The 23,305-nt window shown below is 46.0% G+C and overlaps 1 protein-coding gene across 1 annotated transcript; it reads right to left on the bottom strand.

Moving 5' to 3' along the window:
- Positions 1–5,241: 5,241 nt before the first annotated feature.
- Positions 5,242–22,922, bottom strand: DNPEP (aspartyl aminopeptidase). The gene is made up of 15 exons (XM_069985061.1): positions 22,817–22,922; positions 21,651–21,741; positions 19,462–19,550; positions 19,272–19,385; positions 18,808–18,933; positions 18,016–18,140; positions 17,819–17,915; positions 17,043–17,150; positions 16,030–16,107; positions 12,485–12,568; positions 11,279–11,439; positions 10,660–10,699; positions 10,322–10,423; positions 10,074–10,241; positions 5,242–5,441 (listed from the first exon to the last, which is right to left on the bottom strand). Exons 1-15 carry the CDS (start codon positions 22,820–22,822, stop codon positions 5,391–5,393), a joined length of 1,440 nt encoding a protein of 479 aa, XP_069841162.1. The 5' UTR covers positions 22,823–22,922; the 3' UTR covers positions 5,242–5,390.
- Between the last annotated feature and the right edge of the window lie 383 nt (positions 22,923–23,305).

The raw sequence follows: 23,305 nt of genomic DNA, 5'->3' as shown, positions 1-23,305 counted from the left end.
AAATACACACAAAATATGCTGCCTGTGCCCGGGCTGTGTTCTCAGTGATGGAAATCTTTTCTCTTTTAGACGTTTGAAATGGACTGACTTAAAGGGGTACTCCAGCAAAAAAATAAAATAAAAAATAAAAATTCTTTCAATTTAACTTTCAGAAAGTTATAGATTTCTAATTTACTTTTATTTCAAAATCTCCAGTATTCCAGTACTTATCAGCTGCTGTATGCCCTGCAGTAAGTGGTGTATTCTCTCCAGCCTGACACAGTGCTCTCTGCTGCCACCTCTGTCCATGTCAGGAACTGTCCAGATCAGTAGAAAATCCCCATAGAAAACCTCTACTGCTCTGGACAGTTCCTGACATGGACAGAGGTGGCAGCAGAGAGCACTGTGTCAGACTAGAGAGAATACACCACTTCCTGCAGGACATACAGCAGCTGATAAATACTCGAAGACTGGAGATTTTTTTTAAATAGAAGTAATTTACAAATCTGTATAACTTTCTGCTCACATTTGATTAGGAAATATTTTTTTTTCTTCAGAGTAACCCTTTAACAATGTGTTGGAATCAAGCTGATCCTTTTCTGCAGGGATGGAGAACCTTCGGCCCCAGCTGTTGCAAAACTACAATTGTCATCGTGTACTGCCAGGCATGAAGGGAACTATAGTTTTGCAACAGCTGGAGGGCCTACGGTTCCCCCTCCCTGCACCTCGGCCAGGACCCCACTGTAATCCACCCAGGGTCTACCCTGCTCAATTATGTGTTGTATTTTTCTTCACTTGTGGTGTGTTTTTTTTTAACATAGCTAGGTGTGTAGGTGTGGCAGTTTTTTTTCCACACAGTTTCTAGTGTTTTTCTCATACACTTCCATTTTTTTTCTGCTGAATAAAACCCACGTCTACATGTGTTTTGCAATTTTTCTTGTTACATTTTTTTTTCTCTTTAAAGAAATCTTCTTCAAGGGTTAAACAAAGCGTAGGTGAATCAATGCCAGGGGCAGGGGCGTAGCTACCACTGTAGCAGCCATAGCAGCCGCTATGGGGCCCACCACATCAGGGGGCCCATCTCTGCAATACACTGGACCTCCTCTAATCATACTACCAAGAAAGATGCCTACCATGGGGGAGACTATGTGCAGGAAGGGAAGGGGGGGTTAGGATGCTAGGGGAGATGCCTATTTTGGGGGACCCTATGTACATGAGGGACACAAGGTAAGATGCCTACCATGGGGGGCACTATCTACTGCAGGGGATACCATGGGAGATGCCTAACATATGCTATCTACTGCATGGAGGGCATACAAAAAGGGGGATTACCTTCAGTGGGATTGGGGAAAGAAGGGGGGCCCAATCAAAAGTTCGCTATGGGGCCCTGCCCCTTCTAGATACACCCCTGGCCACGGGGTGGGAGGGAGGTCGAGCAATTAAAATGCAGGTAGTAAAACCTACAAAAATATATAAAAAAAAATAAGAATATGTAATGCAAAAATATATATATTTATATATAATATGCAAAAAATAAATTGTATTTCAAAAACTCTTAAAGGAAATGTGTTGATCAGTTTTAGATACGGTTATTCTTATTTGTTTCTATATTCAGACTTGATTTTTTATTTATTTAACTTTTTGAACATTGTAATGGTAGTGGCCATATTGCCTGGGCTGTTCTTAACAGCATTTAGTGACATGCTTTACAGCAAGCCTCATGGACATAGACGACAATGGACAGAGTGTTTCCCCTTGAGATAAATGTTCCTCAGGGAGCTGCTATTGTCTTCTCTATCTACTGGTGTCACATGATGCTGCAATGCTGTACAGATCACTTTACAGCAGCCTCCTCTTATCACCAAGGACACAACAGGAAGTCTCAGATTACCTTTAGCCCCAGTGGTGAGAATGAAATCTGCAAGATATCAGGATTATTATATAATATATAGAGAAAAATGGAAAATTAAAAAAAAGGCTCCAAAAATTCTTTAAAAAATCTGGTTAATATTATTTATACAATAAGTCATTTTCTGATGACACCTTCCCTTTAAAGTGGTTATCCCGAGTTAGAAAAACATGGCTGCTTTCTTCTACAAACAGCACCGCTCTTGTCCTCAGGTTGGGTGTGAATTTTGCAGCTTAGTTCCATTGAAGTGAATGGATAAGAATAGTAATACCACACACACACACAGCTCTGCTACATCTGTATAAGATATATGAAACACAATGGGAGACATTACACCGAATCCAGCTGGACATACATGGAGAGGAAATCCACATGTTCCCCTATAGAGGAGGATTGGACGCAATAGATGCCGCCCACACCTGGCAGGACACCAGCCGGATACGAGTGCAGGAAAGGAAATCTAATTCTGGAGCCTGGCAGGAATTACTATTCCATCTCTGTAGCAGCGACATTATTGGAACGGCTGCGCTCGGCTTCCAGGGACGCTACAGAGGTTATCTGCTTTGATTATTGGAGAATAAAATAAGTCAATGGCGACTTCCCTCCAGCCGTCGCTTCCGCCTCTCTCTTCATATACGCCTCTCATTACTTTATTATATTTCTCATTGGCAGTTTAGCTGCTTGTAGTTTATAGACCGTGATGTATTAGAAAGCAGCTCTGCCTGACTTCATGCTGAGCTTGTGCTTATACACAGGAGCTGGACAGAACAGGTGGAGCTGCAGTGTAAAGCATGGAGGAGACACAAGTAAAGGGGTATTAGTGACTGACCATAGGGGGGATATAATATATGACCATAAGATCTCCCAAGATGAAACTCAACATGTCCAATCGTCTTCGCCACAGGGAGGCCTCTGCCCAGATGGTAGACCGGCTGACACGTAAGGACACCCCCTATAGACAAGCAGAATAGTACTGTACCTCACAGCCATCAATTTATTCATGGATTTCCAGGAGGAGTAACAGAGGAACACTATACAGCACAGTACTCCAGCAAAAAAAAAAAAAATCTTTCAAATCAACTGGTTTCAAAACGTTAAATAGATTTGTAAATTACATCTATTTAAAAATCTCCAGTCCTCCAGTACTTATCAGCTGCTGCATGTCCTGCAGTAAGGGGTGTATTCTCTCCAGTCTGATACAGTGCTCTCTGCTGCCACCTCTGTCCATGTCAGGAACTGTCCAGAGCAGGAGAGGTTTTCTATGGGGATTTGTTGCTGCTCTGGACAGTTCCTGACATGGACAGAGGTGGCAGCAGACAGCACTGTGTCAGACACCACTTCCTGCAGGACATACAGCAGCTGATAAGTACTAGAAGTCTGGAGATTATTTAAATAGAAGTAAATTACAAATCAATATAATCAATATATTGATATGAAAGAAAAAGATATTCACCGAAGTACCCCTTAAGAAAACAAACTCAAGTCCCCCCCCCCCCCCACCTTATTTGTTAAAGGAGAACTGCAGAGGAAAAAAAATGTTTTGAGATCAATAGGCATCAGAAAGTTATACAGATGTGTAATTTACTTCTATTTAAAAATCTCCAGTCTTCCAGTACTTATCAGCTGCTGTATGTCCTGCATGAAGTGGTGTGTTCTTTCCAGTAAGGATGCATGCTGGCTGGCCAACCATCCCACATGAAGGCGTAGATAATCTTACAAAATGTGAACTATGGTGGAAAGTTTGCAGGGTGCGTACTTGGAAATGCAATAAATTAGAGAAGATTTTGCACAATCTTTTTACATTTCTTTTATGTCATAGGGACTAGTCAAAAGTTTTGATCAGTCGGGTTGTCACTGATCAGGAAAGCCAGCAGGAACAAGCATGCAGTACATTTCCCTGCTGTCAGTTTATATCCTGGGAGAGCCATGGAGTGAAGCGCACTACCTTGTGCTTCTCCTGGCCTGTTCTCCTGATCTCATGGCTACATGCATACATGTGTTTTCCACAGGGAAAGGGGTATCATCAGACATCTCTGTTCGCAGCTTATCTTGCTTGAGGACAAAAGAATCAGGCACTGAAATCCAAGGTGTCGCTCGAGTCTCCAGGAAATGTCTTGCTCAGTCCTGGTTAATCCTTGTCATAATCCTCGGCGCAGTCTGCAAGCTCTCTGACAAAGGCGAATAAACAGCTGGAAATATTGGTGATTGGTATCGGTGATGGAAAATAGCTCAGGAAAATGTCCTGTATTTGTCCAGAATTCCGGCAAGGATGCCCAATAGAACCTATGCAATGGGGGCATCCAAAATTCCAGAAAGTTCTGGATGCATTACAGAATCTGTCTGGAATTCCGGATGCATTGCAAGGCAGCCCGGGCCAGCACCAGCACTCAGGCAAGCTCCGCTGGCTGCTGATGCTGGCTCTTTAATGGTGCATTCACACCTACAGGACCTGCAGCATATTTCATTTAAATAACGGAAAGGAACATTTTACTCAAACATAGCTTTTGATATGTTGCTGCCCATGGTGAGACTAACATTTCCTTCCATACTTGTTATCATCTATTCAGTCTCCTTCCCCCAGTTTTCAGCTGCTGCTTTCTGCTGAATTCACAAAAATCTGTGTGAGAGCTTTTCTCTCCATCACCCCCTCCTTCTTTCTAAAAAGGCTGATATAAACAAGTCCCTGGTTGGCTTTATCTGCAACATCTATGTAGCTTCTTTGTAATGCTGGGAAGGTTATTCTGAGGTCAAGTTACTGATGAACTCACGGTGATTAATCCTCCCAGCATTACAAAGAAGCTAAAATGCTGCAGATAAAGCCTGCCAGTGACTTGTTTACAGAAGGGAGGGGTAGGAGGATGAGACAGAGAGAAAAACTCACAGATATTTGTGTCTTCAGCAGAAATCAGCAGCTGAGAACTGGGGGAAGGAGACCAAATAGATAATAACAAGTATGGAAGGAATTCTTAGTCTCACCATGGGCAGCAACATATCATAAGTTATGTTTAAGTGGAATACCCCTTTAGCTGTACACGCTGTGCACAAGTGATATCACTCCTGCACATGCAGCACCAGAGGACCGAAGGAGAAGCCAGAGGAGAACACCTCTTACAGCGACACCAGTTTCCTGAAGTCTCCTGAAAGGCCTTAGGATCAGCGTTACCTGATCATAAAAACGGCCACGGACGTGTGAAGGGGGCCTAAGGCCCTTATGGGGAAGCTGTATTGGTTATCACCCAGCTTTCCTAGAAACAGATCTAACCAAGACTAATATAAGTAGATGAAACAAGAGGGGGGGGGGGGGGGGGGCCCTGCGTATTGTCCATCAGACTTATAGTACACACACACCGTGCCTGAATGTACAGAAAATGTGTTTATTTCCACAAATAAGGGGCAGTTCTTTATTATTCTTGCACAAACACCACACCCATCACATAGTATACGGGGGGCCCGGGCAGGTAAGGGAACACGTGCTCTGTCCGCGGGATGGAAGACAAACTCCTTAGTCCACCAGAAGACTATTGTTCACAGCCGGATACTGCTCAAAGAACCCCTGCAAGAAAGAAAAAGCCCAGGATTGTCACATGACCATACGTAAAATACTAAAAACGGTACAGCGGCTGTAAAATTGGGCCACTTAAAGGAAAATGGACTCATAGAGACAGTTGCCTAGCAACATGGCTGGTGGGCAGCCGTGACCACGCTGGATCTCTATGATGGGTGTCAAACTGGAAGCCCTCCAGCTGTTGCAAAACTACAATTCCCATCATGCCTGGACAGCCGAAGGCTGTCCAGGCATGATGGGAATTGTAGTTTTGCAACAGCTGGAGGGCTGTGAGTTTGACATGAAGTGCTGGTCCTGTATACTGTATACTACTACTATTACCCCTATATACTAATGGCCGCCAGTGTCAGTAGCGAGCAATGCAGCTATTCCATAGACATGCTGGTACTTGTAGTACTACAGTATATGAAATCTCTCTGGATTTATACAATCCGCCTTATAACTTCTGGGAATTTGTCTTGGAAAGAAAGCCGCACTTGTAGAGAATCATGGGAAAGGCAGAGCGAGCGAGGTGAGAGAGCGAATACCCAGGAGATGGAGCAGACTGCGAGACGAAGGGGGGGGGGGGGGTCCTCGGGTTTCCATGGTTTCCATTATATCATCTCATAGGCTAATACATGCTATTGCTCATTAGGAGATGTCCTGCTGTTGCCATAGCAACCACTTGACTAACCTACTGATGTCGGCTGTTGCCGCAGCAACCGCCCATTGACTTCAAGGCCAGTGTAGGTTGCCACGGCAGCAGCCAATGGGAGGCGAGCACACACACACACAATTAGAGGCTGGTACACGCGGCCCAATAGAGTGACACTTGTGAAGCGACGGCGGTGCGAATGTACACAAACATGCTGACGTGTCCCATACAGGAGTCGGGGGACGCTCCGCCACGTCACGTCACACCGCCCTGCCGCCAGGCAACTAGAGAGAGCTAATCCGGATCACAGCCTGATAGGGGAATGACCATAACCATTACACTACACTGAAACTGGCGCAGCTGAGTGGAGTTTGTCAGTGCCATGTCTGTATATGGCTTTACATAGGACTGCAAAAAAACCTGCTGTGTTACATGGGACACGCGATACAGCCCCTAAGGGTTAAATGACCATTCTGCTTTGCTACATACTTTCCTAAAAAACAATACTTACTGCATATCAGAAGCTGACCACATGACCAAGTTACAACACTACAACCCCCAACATGACCTGGCCACTGCATATGACAGAATACATTCTATTATACATATATACAGAGCACTACAACCCCCAACATGACCTGGCCACTGCGTATGACCAGAATACATTCTATTACCCACTGTATACACAGCACTACAACCCCCAACATGACCTGGCCACTGCGTATGACAGAATACAATCTATTACACCCTATATCCAGAGCACTACAACCCCCAACATGACCTGGCCACTGCATATGACAGAATACAATCTATTACACCCTATATCCAGAGCACTACAACCCCCAACATGACCTGGCCACTGCATATGACAGAATACATTCTATTACACCCTATATCCAGAGCACTACAACCCCCAACATGACCTGGCCACTGCGTATGACCAGAATACATTCTATTATACCCTATATACAGAGCACTACAACCCCCAACATGACCTGACCACTGCATATGACAGAATACATTCTATTATACATATATACAGAACACAACAACCCCCAACATGACCTGGCCACTGCGTATGACCAGAATACATTCTATTATACCCTATATACAGAGCACTACAACCCCCAACATGACCTGGCCACTGCGTATGACTAGAATACATTCTATTACACCCTATATCCAGAGCACTACAACCCCCAACATGACCTGGCCACTGCATATGACAGAATACATTCTATTACACCCTATATCCAGAGCACTACAACCCCCAACATGACCTGGCCACTGCATATGACAGAATACATTCTATTACACCCTATATCCAGAGCACTACAACCCCCAACATGACCTGGCCACTGCATATGACAGAATACATTCTATTATACATATATACAGAACACTACAACCCCCAACATGACCTGGCCACTGCGTATAACCAGAATACATTCTATTACACCCTCTATACACAGCACTACAACCCCCAACATGACCTGGCCACTGCGTGTGACCAGAATACATTCTATTATACCCTATATACAGAACACTACAACCCCAAACATGGAGGACCACTACATTGGACCATAATATGATACCATTATAGACTGTAAATCATTATAGACTGTAAATAGAATACTACAACCCCCATCATGACCTGGTCACTGCACATGACCAGAATACAATTCTATTATACCCTATATACACTGCACCACAACCCCCAACATGGAGAACTACTAGATTGGACCATAATACGATACCATTATAGACTGTAAATAGAACACTACAACCCCCAACATGACCTGGCCACTCCGTATGATCAGAAATCAATTCTATTATAGATTATATACAGGGCACTACAACCCCCAACATGACCTGGCCACTGCGTATGACCAAAATACAATTCTATTATACGTGATATACACAGCACTACAACCCCCAACATGGAGAACTACTAGATTGGATCATTAATACGATACCATTATAAACTGTACATAGAACACTACAGCCCCCAACATGACCTGGCCACTGTATATGACCATATTACTAATCTATTCTATGCTATACGCAGAGCACTACAACCCCCAACATGACCTGGCCACTGTATATGACCATATTACTAATCTATTCTATGCTATACGCAGAGCACTACAACCCCCAACATGACCTGGCCACTGTATATGATCATATTAATAATCTATTCTATGCTATACCCAGAGCACTCCAACCCCCAACATGACCTGGTCACTAAATATGACCAGAATACAATTCTATTATATGATCGATACAGAGCACTACTCTGGAAAACCACTGGATTGGATTATAATACTATTCCATTATGTACTGTATATGGAGCACTACAACCCTCAACATGGAGACTGGATCATAATACGATTCCATGATACATAGAACACTACAAACCCCAACATAGTCATAACACAATTACCTGTATGTAGAAAACTACAACTCCCAGCATGACCTGACCACTAGGCACGGCCATAATACCAATCTATTATACGCTATATACACAACCCTGGACATGATCCTCTATACACAGAACACTACAACCCCCAGGGTTTCAGTACCTCACCACTTGTCGTTACTGAATCTCAGCATTTTTCTTTTTTTCAAGATGCTAAAACCTGCTGGGATATAATACTTTTCACAGCTGAAGCTTTGTTACACTGCATCAACAAGAATCCTGATAGTTTGCTACAATGTATCAGCTGTTACTTTAGATGGGATGCAAGTGCTGCAAATTCTTAGCTGTGAGAGGTCTGAGGTCAGGCTTTCAGCCTTTAGATTTGAGCATGTATGCTCCCATTCAATGAAAGCAAGCAGAGTCATTGAAAACAGTGAAGAATTGTGATGCAAAGTATACTCATTATACAACAATTACATCAGTATGGAAACCTACTTGGTGCACTGTGGCTGTGTTGTTGCCGCAGGTTTAGTTCCGCTGCATCTAGTCCCAACTATAGGTTTGACTGCCCCTACATTGTATACTTTTAGTTTCATGCACTTAAAAGGGGAGTTCAGAAAAAAAAAATATTTCAATCAACTGGTGCCATAAAACTCTTATTTACTTATATTATCAAGATCTCAAGTCTTCCAGTACTTATCAGCTGCTGTATGTCCTGCATGAAGTGGTGTATTCTTTCCAGTCTGACACAGTGCTCTCTGCTGTCAATGTCAGGAACTGTCCAGAGCAGCAGCAAATCCCTATAGAAAACATCTGCTGCTCTACAGACTGTAAAGAATACACCACTTCCTACGGGACATAAAGCAGCTGATAAGTACTCAAAGACTTGAGATTTTTTAATAGAAGTAAATCACAAATCTCTGGCACCAGTTGACTGGAAATAATTATTATTATTTATTTACATTTATTTTTTTTGCTGAACTACCCCTTTAAAGAAAAATTAAGCAGCTCCTCCAGGCATGGGTTCTGCTCTGGGTTTAGGCTAGGTTCACACTGTGTCTTTGCAATCCGTTTTTTGCAAAAAACGGATGAAACAAACGGATGCATTTGTGTGCATCCGTTTTTCCATTAAATTCCATTGTAAAAAAAAAAACGGATCAAAACGGATCAGTTTTTTTTTTGACGAACACAAAAATGTAGCTGACACTACTTTTGTGTCAGTTAAAAAAAACTGGTCCGTTTTTTTCTACAATGGAAGTCAATGGAAAAACGGATCAAAACGGATGCACACAAATGCATCAGTTTTTTGCAAAAAACGGATGGAAAAAAAAGGATTGCAAAAACGCACTGTGAACCGAGCCTTATCAGTGTGTGCATGCTTATTCCCTATGTCCCCACTGACTTCTAATACCTATATTGCATTCTCGCTATTACATTACACTACCTGGAGCTCCCTCTAGAGCACCATTCTGCAACCTGCAGCTTTCCAGCTGTTGCAGAACTACAACTCCCAGGATGCCCGTGCAGCTGTTGGTGATCGAGGCTCTTAAGGTGACTCATACATTACCTGGAAGAGAGTGCAGGTCTGCAGGACACCAGACGTGCAGCACATCTCTCTCACAGAGTGCATGGCCAGCTGCGGGGATCCCAAATCCAGAACCCTCAGGCCCAGCTTACTAGCCAGGATCGGACCAATGGTGGTGCCGCATGGCACGTCATTCCGCACCATGAATTCCTATAGACACAAATAGGAGTCACCACAATACATAGGGATGATAATAGTCCTTATAAAGGGAGTAGAGATGACATGATCACCTGCAGCGGGACCCCAACACGGCCCGCGATTTCCCGCAGGACGGCCTCGGTCACAGCAGTGGAGGCGTAGCGCTGGTTGCTGTTCACTTTGATAACAGGTCCCTGATGGAAGAATATATATAGACTGGGATTTATAAACTGTGCAACATAAACTTAAAGCAGGGGTAGGGAACCTTGGCTCTCCAGCTGTTGCAAAACTACAACTCCCATCATGCCTGGACAGCATGATGGGAGTTGTAGTTTTGCAACAGCTGGAGGGTCGAAGGTTCCCTACCCCTGACTTAAAGGGTACAAAAGACAAAAGCTGCACTACAACATAGGGAACAGTAGGGACTAACCTTGTGGAAGAGGGGCCTGTGGTTCTCCTCATGTTTGTCCCTATAGAATTGAATAAAAACATTATCATGCAAAATGGAATCCTGCATAGATGTAAGTGACTGATATATCCAATTCACTCAGATACAATATATGAGCATATTCCATTTCTGACCTAGGATATATAAGACATCGGTCATATTAACAATGGGTAACAAGTTGAACTATGCAGTACCCTTCCCTGCCTGCGGGGGCAGTATCTCTACAAATGTACAGTTCACCTGTGGACTGTCAACTCTACAAGTATAGAAGGGTGGGAGGACTAGAGGGCTCACTCTATTAGACATTACATTAGGATATAGCAGGGATGGGGACCTTTTCGGCCCTCCAGCTGTTGCAAAACTACAATTTCCATCATGCCTGGGGAGCTGAAGTTTTAGCCCAGGCATGATGGGAATTGTAGTTTTGCAAAAGCTGGAGGGCTGAAGGTTCCCCATCCCTGGGATATAGTATGATCTCTACAATCCCTTATTACTACCAGACAAGCATGCCCTGTGCTGCTCGGCCTCATGCCTCCGTGCAGCTCACCCAGGGCATACTCATGCTCCATAGTCAGGAGCGCAGTAGTGTGTCGCCTCTTACAGGTAGTTGGGGTGCACGGCATGGGCCATGTCAGCGCTGATCATGAACGACTTGGGCACAGACTCCTCAAAGGCGGTGAGATTCTGCGGAGTGCAGGAGATACGGCGCAGGATCAGCTCCGTCAGGAGGGACTCGGCACCATGAGCGCTCTCCGATCCGACCTGCCGAGAGATAAGGATACGTTATATACTGCAGGAGCTGTACATAAAACAGGACCAATCTGAACATTTAAAGGGGAACTCCAGAGACACTTTTTTTCTTTTTTTTTAAATCAACTGGTGTCCAAAAATTATATAGATTTGTAAATTACTTCTTATTTATAAATCTTAAGCCTTCCAGTACATATCAGCTGCTGTATGTCCTGCAGGAAATGTTGTATTCCTTCCAGTCTGACACAGTGCTCTCTACCGCCACCCCCGTCCATGTCAAGAACTGTCCAGAGCAGCAGCAAATCCCCATAGAAAACCTTTCCTGACATAACAGAGGTGGCATCAGAGAGCACTGTGTCAGACTGGAAAGAATACACCACTTCCTGCAGGACATACAGCAGCTGATAAGTATTGGAAGATTTTAAATTTAGGAATGAAAGTAATTTACAAATCTATATATTTTTCTCACACCAGTTCATTTGTAAACATTTTTTTCCTCCAGAGTACCCCTTTTTATGGCAATAATGTTGTCACAGCCCCACCCACATTATAGACACCATTGTTTAATAATGGCGGTCACTAACTTGTGCCTGAAATATCTGAAGGGGAGACGGCTGAGCTACAGGGGTGATTGCAGACCCCCAACCTGCCACAGAGTCTATGCTCTCAGCTGAAAGCGATCCTGTGATGGTGTCATGGAGGTGATATAGCAATGCCTATTGATTGACTGATCCCTATTGCTATTGACTTGGCATGTAGGGGGTTGGTGAAGGCATCATCAGCTGCAGCGGGCTCAGCTCCATATTCCTTGACCTGATGTGATGTACTTGTATGTCATATGTCAGTAAAGAGTCAGTAACTGGGCAGATTTACCATTCAGGATCCCAGGAAAGTGTCAGCATAATGGCTGTCACTAAGTAGAGTGCCATGTGTCTGCAGTGGGTAAAGGTCATCCATTCCCGTGTCCCTGCTCATCCCCTCACTGTATCACCACATACAGCACAGCGTATCTCAGCTTCCATTGTCACAGGTTAGTCACACCCCCGGCAGGTCTCACCTCCTCATTGTCATATAGAGTGATCATCCGGACGTTGGGGTCATTGGCCAGAGAGTTTGAAGAGTCGCAGGAGCCAAGGAGAGCCTAAGGGGGAAGAAAACAACGGCCGACAGATTAATCAATGACTATAATGAGATGACAATGTGAGACTGAGATTGTGTCCCTGGTCTACCACCCTTCACATCACTACCACATCATCATTATTACTATGTGAGTGCATGGTAACAGCAATGGAGAGTCAGTCCAAAGGTGACAGAACGTGGGCCGTCATGTGGCCAACATCTCCAGCAACCAGCAGAATTATACATTCTGCTTCACACCTGACTGGAGAAGAAACTAGAACACCAGAAGGAGAGCAAAGTCCCCGACCCTCATTTATGAACCACAAAGAAGAGAGTGGCTACAAAGAGCGTCCCTTCCTCTGGAGGACCCGACCTGTCCACATATTACAAACAGCCCATTGGTATTAGTGATGCTTCATCTGTCCTGTGGTGGCGCTGCAAGTAATAAAACACTTGCTGCCAGGATCCCCTGCAGATTACAGATCCCTAGGATCCCAGTGATGGGATGACCTGGCATCAGTGTATCCTTAGAGGACCATTCTATAGAAACAAGATAGTCCTAAGTGTCTGCTGTCCCTATAAAGCCCCTGCTACACTGGCTGATTCAGAGGAGCAAGCGAGCACCGACATGTCAGATCAGCGCTCGCTCTTTGTTCCCTGCTTGCTAATGGCGCTATTACATGCACCCACAGCGAGCGGGTAAGAGGAGATCAATAAATAAAGATGACGAAATAAGGAGAAGGCACCTAGTGTAAAGATAAGGGGCGACTGTGAGGAGCAAACGAGAGCTGCCCAGGTGATCGCTAGATTGTTCGGGCAGCCCATAGAGGGTAGCGGCGGTCTGCTGCCACTGCTCCTATTCCACTGAACGACGGCAGCAGATCGTGGCTGCATGAGTCGTTGAAAGACAAACGACTGCAGCGATCAGCCGACATTGTTCATGTCCGCTGATCGTTGGTTTCTATTACACGGAATGATTATCGGCCGTAACGGCCGAATACAGCTGATAATCGTTCCGTGTAATAGGGCCTTAAAGAAGTTATCCAGCGCTACAAAAACACGGCCACTTTCTTCCAGAGACAGCCCCACTCTTGTCTTCAGCTTGGGCGTGGTGCTGCTGCTCAGTTCTATTGAAGTTAATGGAGCTTAATTGCAAACCGCACCTGAACTGGAGACAAGAGTGGGGCTGTCTCTGAAAGAAAGTGGCAGTGTTTTTGTAGCACTGGATAACCCCTTTAAGTCAGATCCACCAAACCACGGGTGTACAGGTTGCTGGAGCTTCTTAGCACTGGACACGTGATGTAGCAGTAGTAAGCAGGTAGTGATCATAGTGGCAGGTAGTGATCATAGTGATCATGGGCACTGGTAGGGATCTTGGCGGCAGGTAGTGATCATAGTGATCGTGGGCACTGGTAGGGATCTTGGCGGCAGGTAGTGATCATAGTGATCGTGGGCACTGGTAGGGATCTTGGGGGCAGGTAGTGATCATAGGCACTGGTAGGGATCTCGGGGGCAGGTAGTGATCATAGTGATCATGGGCACTGGTAGGGATCTTGGGGGCAGGTAGAGATCATAGTGAGGTAGTAAGGAACACTACAGTCATCCTCCCTCCAGGCTGATAACAGAGAACAATAGACCACTAACTGCTTAGCCATTAGGTTAAGTGTCCCTTTAATTTGGATTTCTAACCTAAGTGTGAGAATCACAAGAATCCAATCAGTCTCAATTATTAAGCGACACAGACTGCGCTATTTTTAGAAGGACTCATCAGAAGAGACCTCGGATCAGTATACGCCGTATCTCCTCGCTTGCTGAACTTTACTTCATCTCATGGGAGGATTGCCTCCGGATATTGATGAAGACTGATGACACAAATGTCTGCCACATCCCCTCCCCGCTCCCATCATCCCATTCATCATTACTAACCAGCATGGCTGCCATATAAAGGGGCACTGTGTCTCTAAATATTGGCCTGTGTCATCCTTTCATTTATAGGGAAGTACCATGAGTATTATATACCGCGTGACCCCCAGCAATAAAGCTTCTATTGCTGTGTTCCAATACCACGGCCCCATGTGGTCTACAATAGCCCAGCAACATGGCTGCTCACTTCCCCAGTTTGGGGGCGATATTGCAGCTCAGTCCCATGGAAGCGAATGGAGCTGCAATACTACACACAACCTGAGGAAAAGAGGTGGCGCTGTTTTTGGAAGAGGCTATGTTTTTCTAATCCTGAATCCTTTTTTTTTTTTTTTTTTTAACACTAAACAGATATAAGCCATGGTCACACACACAGTACTACCGGCCATTTTGGGCCATAAAAAATCCAGTCATTTTTTCTTAGCTTAATGAACATCACTTTTCTGGATTTTTGTAATGCTTTTTTTAAGACATTAAAAACCTACAATGTCTTAAAAAAAGCTGAAAAAGATGGCCTGCGGGAGCACCTGAACCGCCAGTTGTCCAGCTGGGTCCGATGAAACATATGTGGGGTGTTTGGATAAGTGCCAATAAAACTTGCTGGTGCCTCTCGCGGGTGGGTACACTTCCCCATTTCTTTTGGGAGTGTCCCCTTCTGAAGCCCTATTGGGAGGGATTTTAGGGATGGGTAGCAGCAGTACTGGGCCTAACTGTCCCTCTTGACCCACTCATATATCTTTAAGATGTCCCTCCTAAGGGTTGGCGTAGGCACGCGACCAAGCTACTCCTACGTATGTTAACCGCGGCAAAATGTCTGTTGGCGACCTACTGGAAAAGACATTCGATCCCGACAGCCGTGGAACTCACTAACCGAATACAGGAGATTAGACGTATGGATCCCGACCTTTCTGCCCAAAAGGATCTTCATATGGAACTGTTCCATAGAATGTGGTCTGCTTGGGATGAATTCTATAGTGGAGAGACAATGGTGACCTAGAGCCGCACATATCTCCCTCATGACTCCTTTCTTCTTCCCCTTCCCTGGAGTCTGTGTCTTGTTAAGTCTGGTCTTGTCTATTTCCCCGATGTCATATTGACTTCTTTTGTAGTTAAACATCCAGAAGGGCTTCATTACTGTTTAACCGTGCCTATTATTGAGGTTGTATTTTTGTGCATCGTTCTGTTATTTGTATTTTTCATTGTTGGCTGTGACATTTCTGTGCCAGGTTGCCAATGTTTCCTTGACCTTGGCAGTGTGCATACTCTATTGTTGTATTGTTTATTGGAAAACTAATAAATAAACGATTGAAAAGAAAAAAAAAAAAGAAAAAAATAGTGCTGAAATTTTGAGGCCGTTTTTTTTTTCTAGGCTGAACATATGGGCCAAAAACAGCCTTAATATTAAAAGTACTGTAGTTGTAATTTTAACCACCAGGGGGCGTCCTGAAGGAGATGTGATTGTGATTGTATCTCCTCTGCATTCAGGACATTGATACAAGTAACAGTGAGTATACTGCTCATGTTTTCTGCCTATATGCCCCACAGTTTATGAACAATACCCACCTGAAGGGCACAATAGCAGCTGTGCAGATTATCCAGGCGTGGGCCAAAGATGAACTCCTCATAGGCGCCCCCTAAAGTCTGGAACAGGAAGGAGAAGATTGGCATAGATAATGGTGAACTTTGTTACATTGTATCAAACGTATCAAAAGATATATATATTGTACATAAAAAGAAAAAAGGAAACACAGTGGCGCTGCATGTGCAGGCGGATTAACCCTGTGAGATGTGTATGTGTAAATTCACACAAATGCACACTCACCTTGTTAGGTCGTACGTATTAGGCACGACTCTAATGTAGGCTTGTAGGTATATAAGGAGGGCTGCTGCCTTCCACCTTCCGATATCCCTGGATGTGGGATCAGGACTGAAATCCAAATGACCTTGCAACAATGGTGGATTCCTTGGCGCTCAAACCTCCAGGCACAGTCACTCCACTTCAATCAAGATGCAGAGATTTCCAGTATTTTTGCCAACCAGATGTGTTCTTTATTGCTACGCGTTTCAAGGGTTAACCACCCTCTTCATCAGGCATCCTGATGAAGAGGGTGGTTAACCCTTGAAACGCGTAGCAATAAAGAACACATCTGGTTGGCAAAAATACTGGAAATCTCTGCATCTTGATTGAAGTGGAGTGACTGTGCCTGAAAGATATATATATGTGTGTGTATATTTATAAATGTGTGTGCGTGCGTGTGCGTCAGTCAGTGTTTCTGTTTCAGTGCTCCCCAGCTGTTGCAAAACTACAACAGCTGGGGACAGCGCCTAACAGCTCCTAATCCTACAAATGATCACATTTAAACATTCATTAGGTTTTTAAGTATTGTTTGACTGGGGTATGATGCTGCAATGGAGCACTGGCTTAGCTGCTTGTAGTCAGTGTAGTCTGGACCGCCCCCTTACCAGTACTTATAAGGAAGATAGATGGCGCTCCAGACTACACACTACCCCAGCTCTCTTCCCTGAAGCATCATATTCTGGTCAAATGAAGCCCCCCCACACACACACGCACATACCGCGGGTTGCGTATCAGTAAGGCAGAGCTCCAGCTCCAGAATCTGCTCAGGTTTGACTCCCAGTCGGTCACAAAGCAAGCTGAGCAGAAGAGAATGATGTCTCTCAGTCTAAAAGGGGATTTAAAGAGACAGATACCAAATCAATTACGGTAAATACCTCTAAATGAACAGTGAAGAAAAAAAAAAAGAAATCAGAATAACCTTTATGATTCTAGTATGTCATGCCCTATAGACCCAAGATGTCCCTAAATAAAAAGAGAAAAATCTCTAAAGTCTTGGCCACTAGGTGTCTCCCTTCTCTGTAATCTCCTGTCCACTGTTGTTAGAGGAATTCTGTCTCTAGCAGCAGAGCAGGTCAGAATACAGGAAGTGGGGGCGGGGCTTAGCTACTGCTATCTTCAGAACAGAGAGGAAGAGAGACTGTGTACCTGCAATCTGTAAGACAGTCTCCTCCTCCAGAGTAGCCAGTGTGTCCATGAAAGGTAAATCAAGGTTTCCCTCTCATCTCTCAGAGATTAGTGTTATGTCTAAATTGCTATGCTATTTATTTCATTTTTTGTATATAGAACCTTGTGAAACCAGTGTATCAGTAACCTCTTCTCCCTCCACAACTATAGCAGTGTATTGTAAATCATCCCCAGTTCAGTCCAGAGCACTTTCCCCAGCACTCATGTCATGGCAGAGCAATAAGGACTAGGCGCTGTGCTGTCATTGGTCAGACAACTAAGGGTAAGGAAGTCCCTGCGTGTGTACTACTTGCAAACAGGTAGCCCCACCTGGTTCTGCCCTCCAGCAGAGGAGTGACAGGATGTTCCCGAATCCATGGACTCCTTATCCAAACCTTCTTGTACACAAGAAGCCAGAATCGGCAGGCTGTTAAGAGAGGAGACATAGTGAGGAGGAGGAGGAGGAGGAGGAGGAGGGATCAGGACCCCACAGGACACCAGGGTCTGCACATTGCTGGGACACTCACAGATGCTGCTCCGTGTTGGGCCCGAAGCTCTCGTTGATGTTCCTCTGCAGGTGGATGGCCAGATGAGGGATGCGTAGGATGGGGCGCTCCACATAGACCAGGCGATGCTGCAGGCGGTGACCCTCCTGAGGGCGGAGCATGGGATATTGGAAGAATCAGTTTTATTCTATACCATAAGAATACATAGGTGGCCAATCACTACACCAGGACATGGCAGAGGCTACCAGACTGGACCAATACTGAGAGCATGGCATGATGGGAATCAACAGTTGCAGTGCTGCGGGTTCCCCATCTCTGATGTACATGCTGTTCTCACATATACATATATATCCATGCAATGAATTTAGTATCTACAGGTTAATAAAGTGGCAAGTAATATTAAAGGGGTAGTTCAGATTTGTTTTTTACTTCTATAAAAAAAATCTCAAGTCTTACAGTACTTATCAGCTGCTGTATGCCCTGCAGGAAGTGGTATTCCTTCCAGTCTGGAGAGCAGGAGAGGTTTTTTTGTGGGGATTTGCTGCTGCTCTGGACAGTTCCTGACATGGACAGAGGTGGCAGCAGAGAGCACTGTGTCAGATTGGAGAGCATACACCACTTCCTGCAGGACATACAGCAGCTGATAAGTACTGGAAGACTGGAGATTTTCTAACAAAATATTTTTTTTTATTTTTTTTGGTGAACAACCCCTTTTAAAGTGTTACTAAGTCAGTCAGACACATAGCTGAAAACTATTCTACACAAGTGCTAAAGAATAACAGATCCGTCAACAGCAGCTTGTTGAAAGTTTACCTTCACGATCACTCGACCGGCAACAGTCAGATCTCGGTCAAACCAGGTGCTCCAGATCCCGCCACCATAGCACTCCACCCCGACCTGCAGGTAGCCGGCCTGACCGCGACAAGACCTGCGCTTCACCTGCAGAGACAAGACGCACTTAGAGAGAACTACGAATATATGTGCGGACTCACAGATACAGGATCCATGTGCGGACTCACAGATACAGGATCCATGTGCGGACTCACAGATACAGGATCCATGTGCGGACTCACAGATACAGGATCCATGTGCGGACTCACAGATACAGGATCCATGTGCGGACTCACAGATACAGGATCCATGTGCGGACTCACAGATACAGGATCCATGTGCGGACTCACAGATACAGATACATGTGTGGACTCACAGATACAGGATCCATGTGCGGACTCACAGATACACATACATGGTGGCCATAATACAGGGCGACGTCTTACCCTGAGACACGGGCTGTCCGTATGAGCGCCAACAATGGTGAATCCATTCCCTTGCTGGTAATGGCCGCCCACTGCAAACGCCACCAAGGTGGAGTAATTGCGGGTCACAAAGTACTATGGAGAGATTGGTAAATCAGTCAGCCTCGGCTTCTCTGCCGGTACCCAGAGGAATGGGACGGACCATTCTCACCTTGTGGTTGGGTTTGATATCCCAGTGATCGGCTTCCTTCAGCTCCTGGAATCCGGCCTGTAAGAGGCGGCTCTTGCACTCCTCCACCACTAGGAGGAGAAAGACGTCTATGGTGAGAACAGCTTAAAGGGGGTCATACAGGATTAGAAAAACATGGCTGATTTCTACCATGAACAGCGCCACCATTGCCCACAGGTTAAATGTGGTACTGCAGCTCTACTCTATAAGTGAACTGAATTGACCTGCAATACCATGTAAAACCTGCAGACAGCAGTGGCACTATTAGGTGCAATGCTACATTGTACTACTAAGGCTTAATACAAGCATTCACCTGTCCAGCAAACCCATGTAATGAGCATAACCCTGGTCATGGATCCATAATTTTAGATACTAGCTCCACAACTTTCCCAGGTGTGAGTATACAAGTATCTTTTACAGGTCGTGTTACATTGTGCAGTAAAACTGCAACTCCCATCATGCAGGAACATAACGGGAGTTGTAGTTTTGCAGCAGTTGGAAAGCACTGATCTAAGGTATGGGAAACAGAAGGGACTGGGTGCAGTTATATTCGTGCCTTGTTGGGGGCTCCACTATCTATGACACTATATGACTGAGGGGCACCCTCATAGCTCCTGCACCAGGGCCCGGTAGTCACAGGAAGCTCAGGAGCAATCCTTTCTTATCATTCAGTTCTCCAAGTAACATGGTGCAAAGTTCCTGATTAGGTTCTCTGGACGGCGGCTGATCCCAAAGAGTCTGGATGTCACTGGTGATAATCACAATGTTCAGCCTTTTACATGTCACATAACAAGGAGCCCCTTACCTATCCCACCCCAGCACCGAGGAGCCCCTTACTTATCCCACCCACCCCGGCACCGAGGAGCCCCTTACCTATCCCACCCCAGCACCGAGGAGCCCCTTACCTATCCCACCCACCCCGGCACCGAGGAGCCCCTTACCTATCCCACCCCAGCACCGAGGAGCCCCTTACCTATCCCACCCCGGCACCGAGGAGCCCCTTACCTATCCCACCCCAGCACCGAGGAGCCCCTTACCTATCCCACCCCGGCACTGAGGAGCCCCTTACCTATCCCACCCCGGCACTGAGGAGCCCCTTACCTATCCCACCCCGGCACTGAGGAGCCCCTTACCTATCCCACCCCGGCACTGAGGTGCCCCTTACCTATCCCACCCCAACACTGAGGAGCCCTTTACCTATCCCACCCCAACACTGAGGTGCCCCTTACCTATCCCACCCCAGCACCGAGGAGCCCCTTACCTATCCCACCCCAACACTGAGGTGCCCCTTACCTATCCCACCCCGGCACCGAGGAGCCCCTTACCTATCCCACTCCGGCACCGAGGAGCCCCTTACCTATCCCACCCCGGCACCGAGGTGCCCCTTACCTATCCCACCCCGGCACCGAGGAGCCCCTTACCTATCCCACCCACCCCAACACTGAGGAGCCCCTTACCTATCCCACCCCAACACTGAGGAGCCCCTTACCTATCCCACCCCGGCACCGAGGAGCCCCTTACCTATCCCACCCCGGCACTGAGGAGCCCCTTACCTATCCCACCCCGGCACTGAGGAGCCCCTTACCTATCCCACCCCGGCACTGAGGTGCCCCTTACCTATCCCACCCCAACACTGAGGTGCCCTTTACCTATCCCACCCCAACACTGAGGTGCCCCTTACCTATCCCACCCCAACACTGAGGTGCCCCTTAACTATCCCACCCCAGCACTGAGGAGCCCCTTACCTATCCCACCCACCCCAACACTGAGGAGCCCCTTACCTATCCCACCCCAACACTGAGGAGCCCCTTACCTATCCCACCCCAGCACTGAGGAGCCCCTTACCTATCCCACCCCGGCACTGAGGAGCCCCTTACCTATCCCACCCCAGCACTGAGGAGCCTCTTACCTATCCCACCCCGGCACCGAGGAGCCCCTTACCTATCCCACCAAACACTGAGGAGCCCCTTACCTATCCCACCCACCCCAACACTGAGGAGCCCCTTATCTATCCCACCCCAACACTGAGGAGCCCCTTACACTCCAGAGCTGCACTCACTATTCTGCCGGTGGGGTCACTGTGTACATACATTACTGATCCTGAATTACACCCTGTTTTATACCCCAGAGCTGCACTCACTATTCTGTCGGTGGGGTCACACTTCTCTTACCATGATATGGAGACACTCCACGATTCAGAAACTTCAGGAACTCCCTTGCTGCGGCCTGACCGGCTTCCCGCGTTCCCTTCATGGCTGCAACCTGAAATAAGAATAAAGGAACAATGAGATGACGGTACAGGACGTGTATGAGCGGCACCTGACATGATACTTCTAGTGATCTGATGGCTGGTGCCTAATCCCTCAGCAGGGCAGGAGCTCAGACATAGCTGACACATATATATATATATATATATATATATATATATATATGAATGAGAGAGAGAGAGAGAGAGAGAGAGAGAGAGAGAGAGAGAGAGAGAGAAGCACTCTGTAGCTGTATGACATTAGACAAGCATGGCTGTGCTCTCCAGCTCCTCTCTCTGGATCTGGCTCTGCAGTATTCGCTGTATCACACTGAGCTGCAATACCAGACACAGCCTATAGATAAGGGGGGCGCTGTCTCGCACAACCATTTTAAAGGCATTAAGACAGGGATGGGGAACCGCCGGCCCTCCAGCTGTTGCAAAACTACAACCCCCCCCTTTGTTGGTCAGCGGTTACTGGTGGGACAGGCTGCAGCAACCCATACATATTAGTGGCCATTCAAAAGAATGACCGGGATTCTCTGCTGCAACTAACACATTATGGCTGATGGTATATAGAAGGATATATACCCTCATTACACAAACTGATGAGTGACGCACACAGTAACTACAACAGGGCTAAAAAAAAAAAAAAATAGCAATAAATAAATATATAAATACAAATAAATATAGAAATAAAAAATAAAATAAATAAATAAATACATAAAAAAATGTAAATAAATAAATAAATAATAATATAAGGATAAATAACGCTGACACAGCACCACTATTGCACCACATCCTCTTTGCTTCCTGGGGGAAAAAAAAACTAAAGGAAAACAATATGAAAACTAATATACTTTAGGCAAACTGGGAAAACAGTGAAGCTACTGTTATAGAACTACAACTCCCAGCATGCCCTCCCAGCCCAGTAGATCCCATCACGTGATGGCAGTTGGAGCCGTTATATAAAGATACAATGTTACGATAAACAAATCCCAACTAATCGCTGATCTGCTGGATCCAATGTTGCAGTTAGTAACCACCGCTCTGCTCCACCAGCAGCACCCGGGCGGCCCCTGCAGCACTGACCTGCATAGTGAGTGGAGTGTGAGCTCTCCGGGTGCAGCTCTCCTCACTTCCTATACACCCAGCACCGACAGGCAGCTGCTGCACATGGAAGAGCCGGGTGTGAGCGACCTCTGGCGGCTGGGAGGTGACACTGCAGGCAGTACCAGAAACTGAAAGGAAAACTACAGCAGCTCCACGGAGCCGTGTGTACAGTGTAACAGCACTGACAGGGGAAGAAGGAGCCATGTGTACAGTGTAACAGCACTGACAGGGGAAGAAGGAGCTATGTGTACAGTGTAACAGAACTGACAGGAGAGGGAGCCATATGTACAGTGTAACAGCACTAACAGGGGAAGAAGGAGCTATGTGTACAATGTAACAGCACTGACAGGAGAAGAAGGAGCCATGTGTACACTGTAACAGCACTGACAGGGGAAGAAGGAGCTATGTGTACAATGTAACAGAACTGACAGGGGAGGGAGCCATATGTACACTGTAACAGCACTGACA

Source organism: Dendropsophus ebraccatus, chromosome 9 (assembly GCF_027789765.1).
Source record: "Dendropsophus ebraccatus isolate aDenEbr1 chromosome 9, aDenEbr1.pat, whole genome shotgun sequence".
In the NCBI taxonomy this organism is placed as follows: Eukaryota; Metazoa; Chordata; class Amphibia; order Anura; family Hylidae; genus Dendropsophus; species Dendropsophus ebraccatus.
This window is presented reverse-complemented; position numbering and strand designations above follow the sequence as displayed.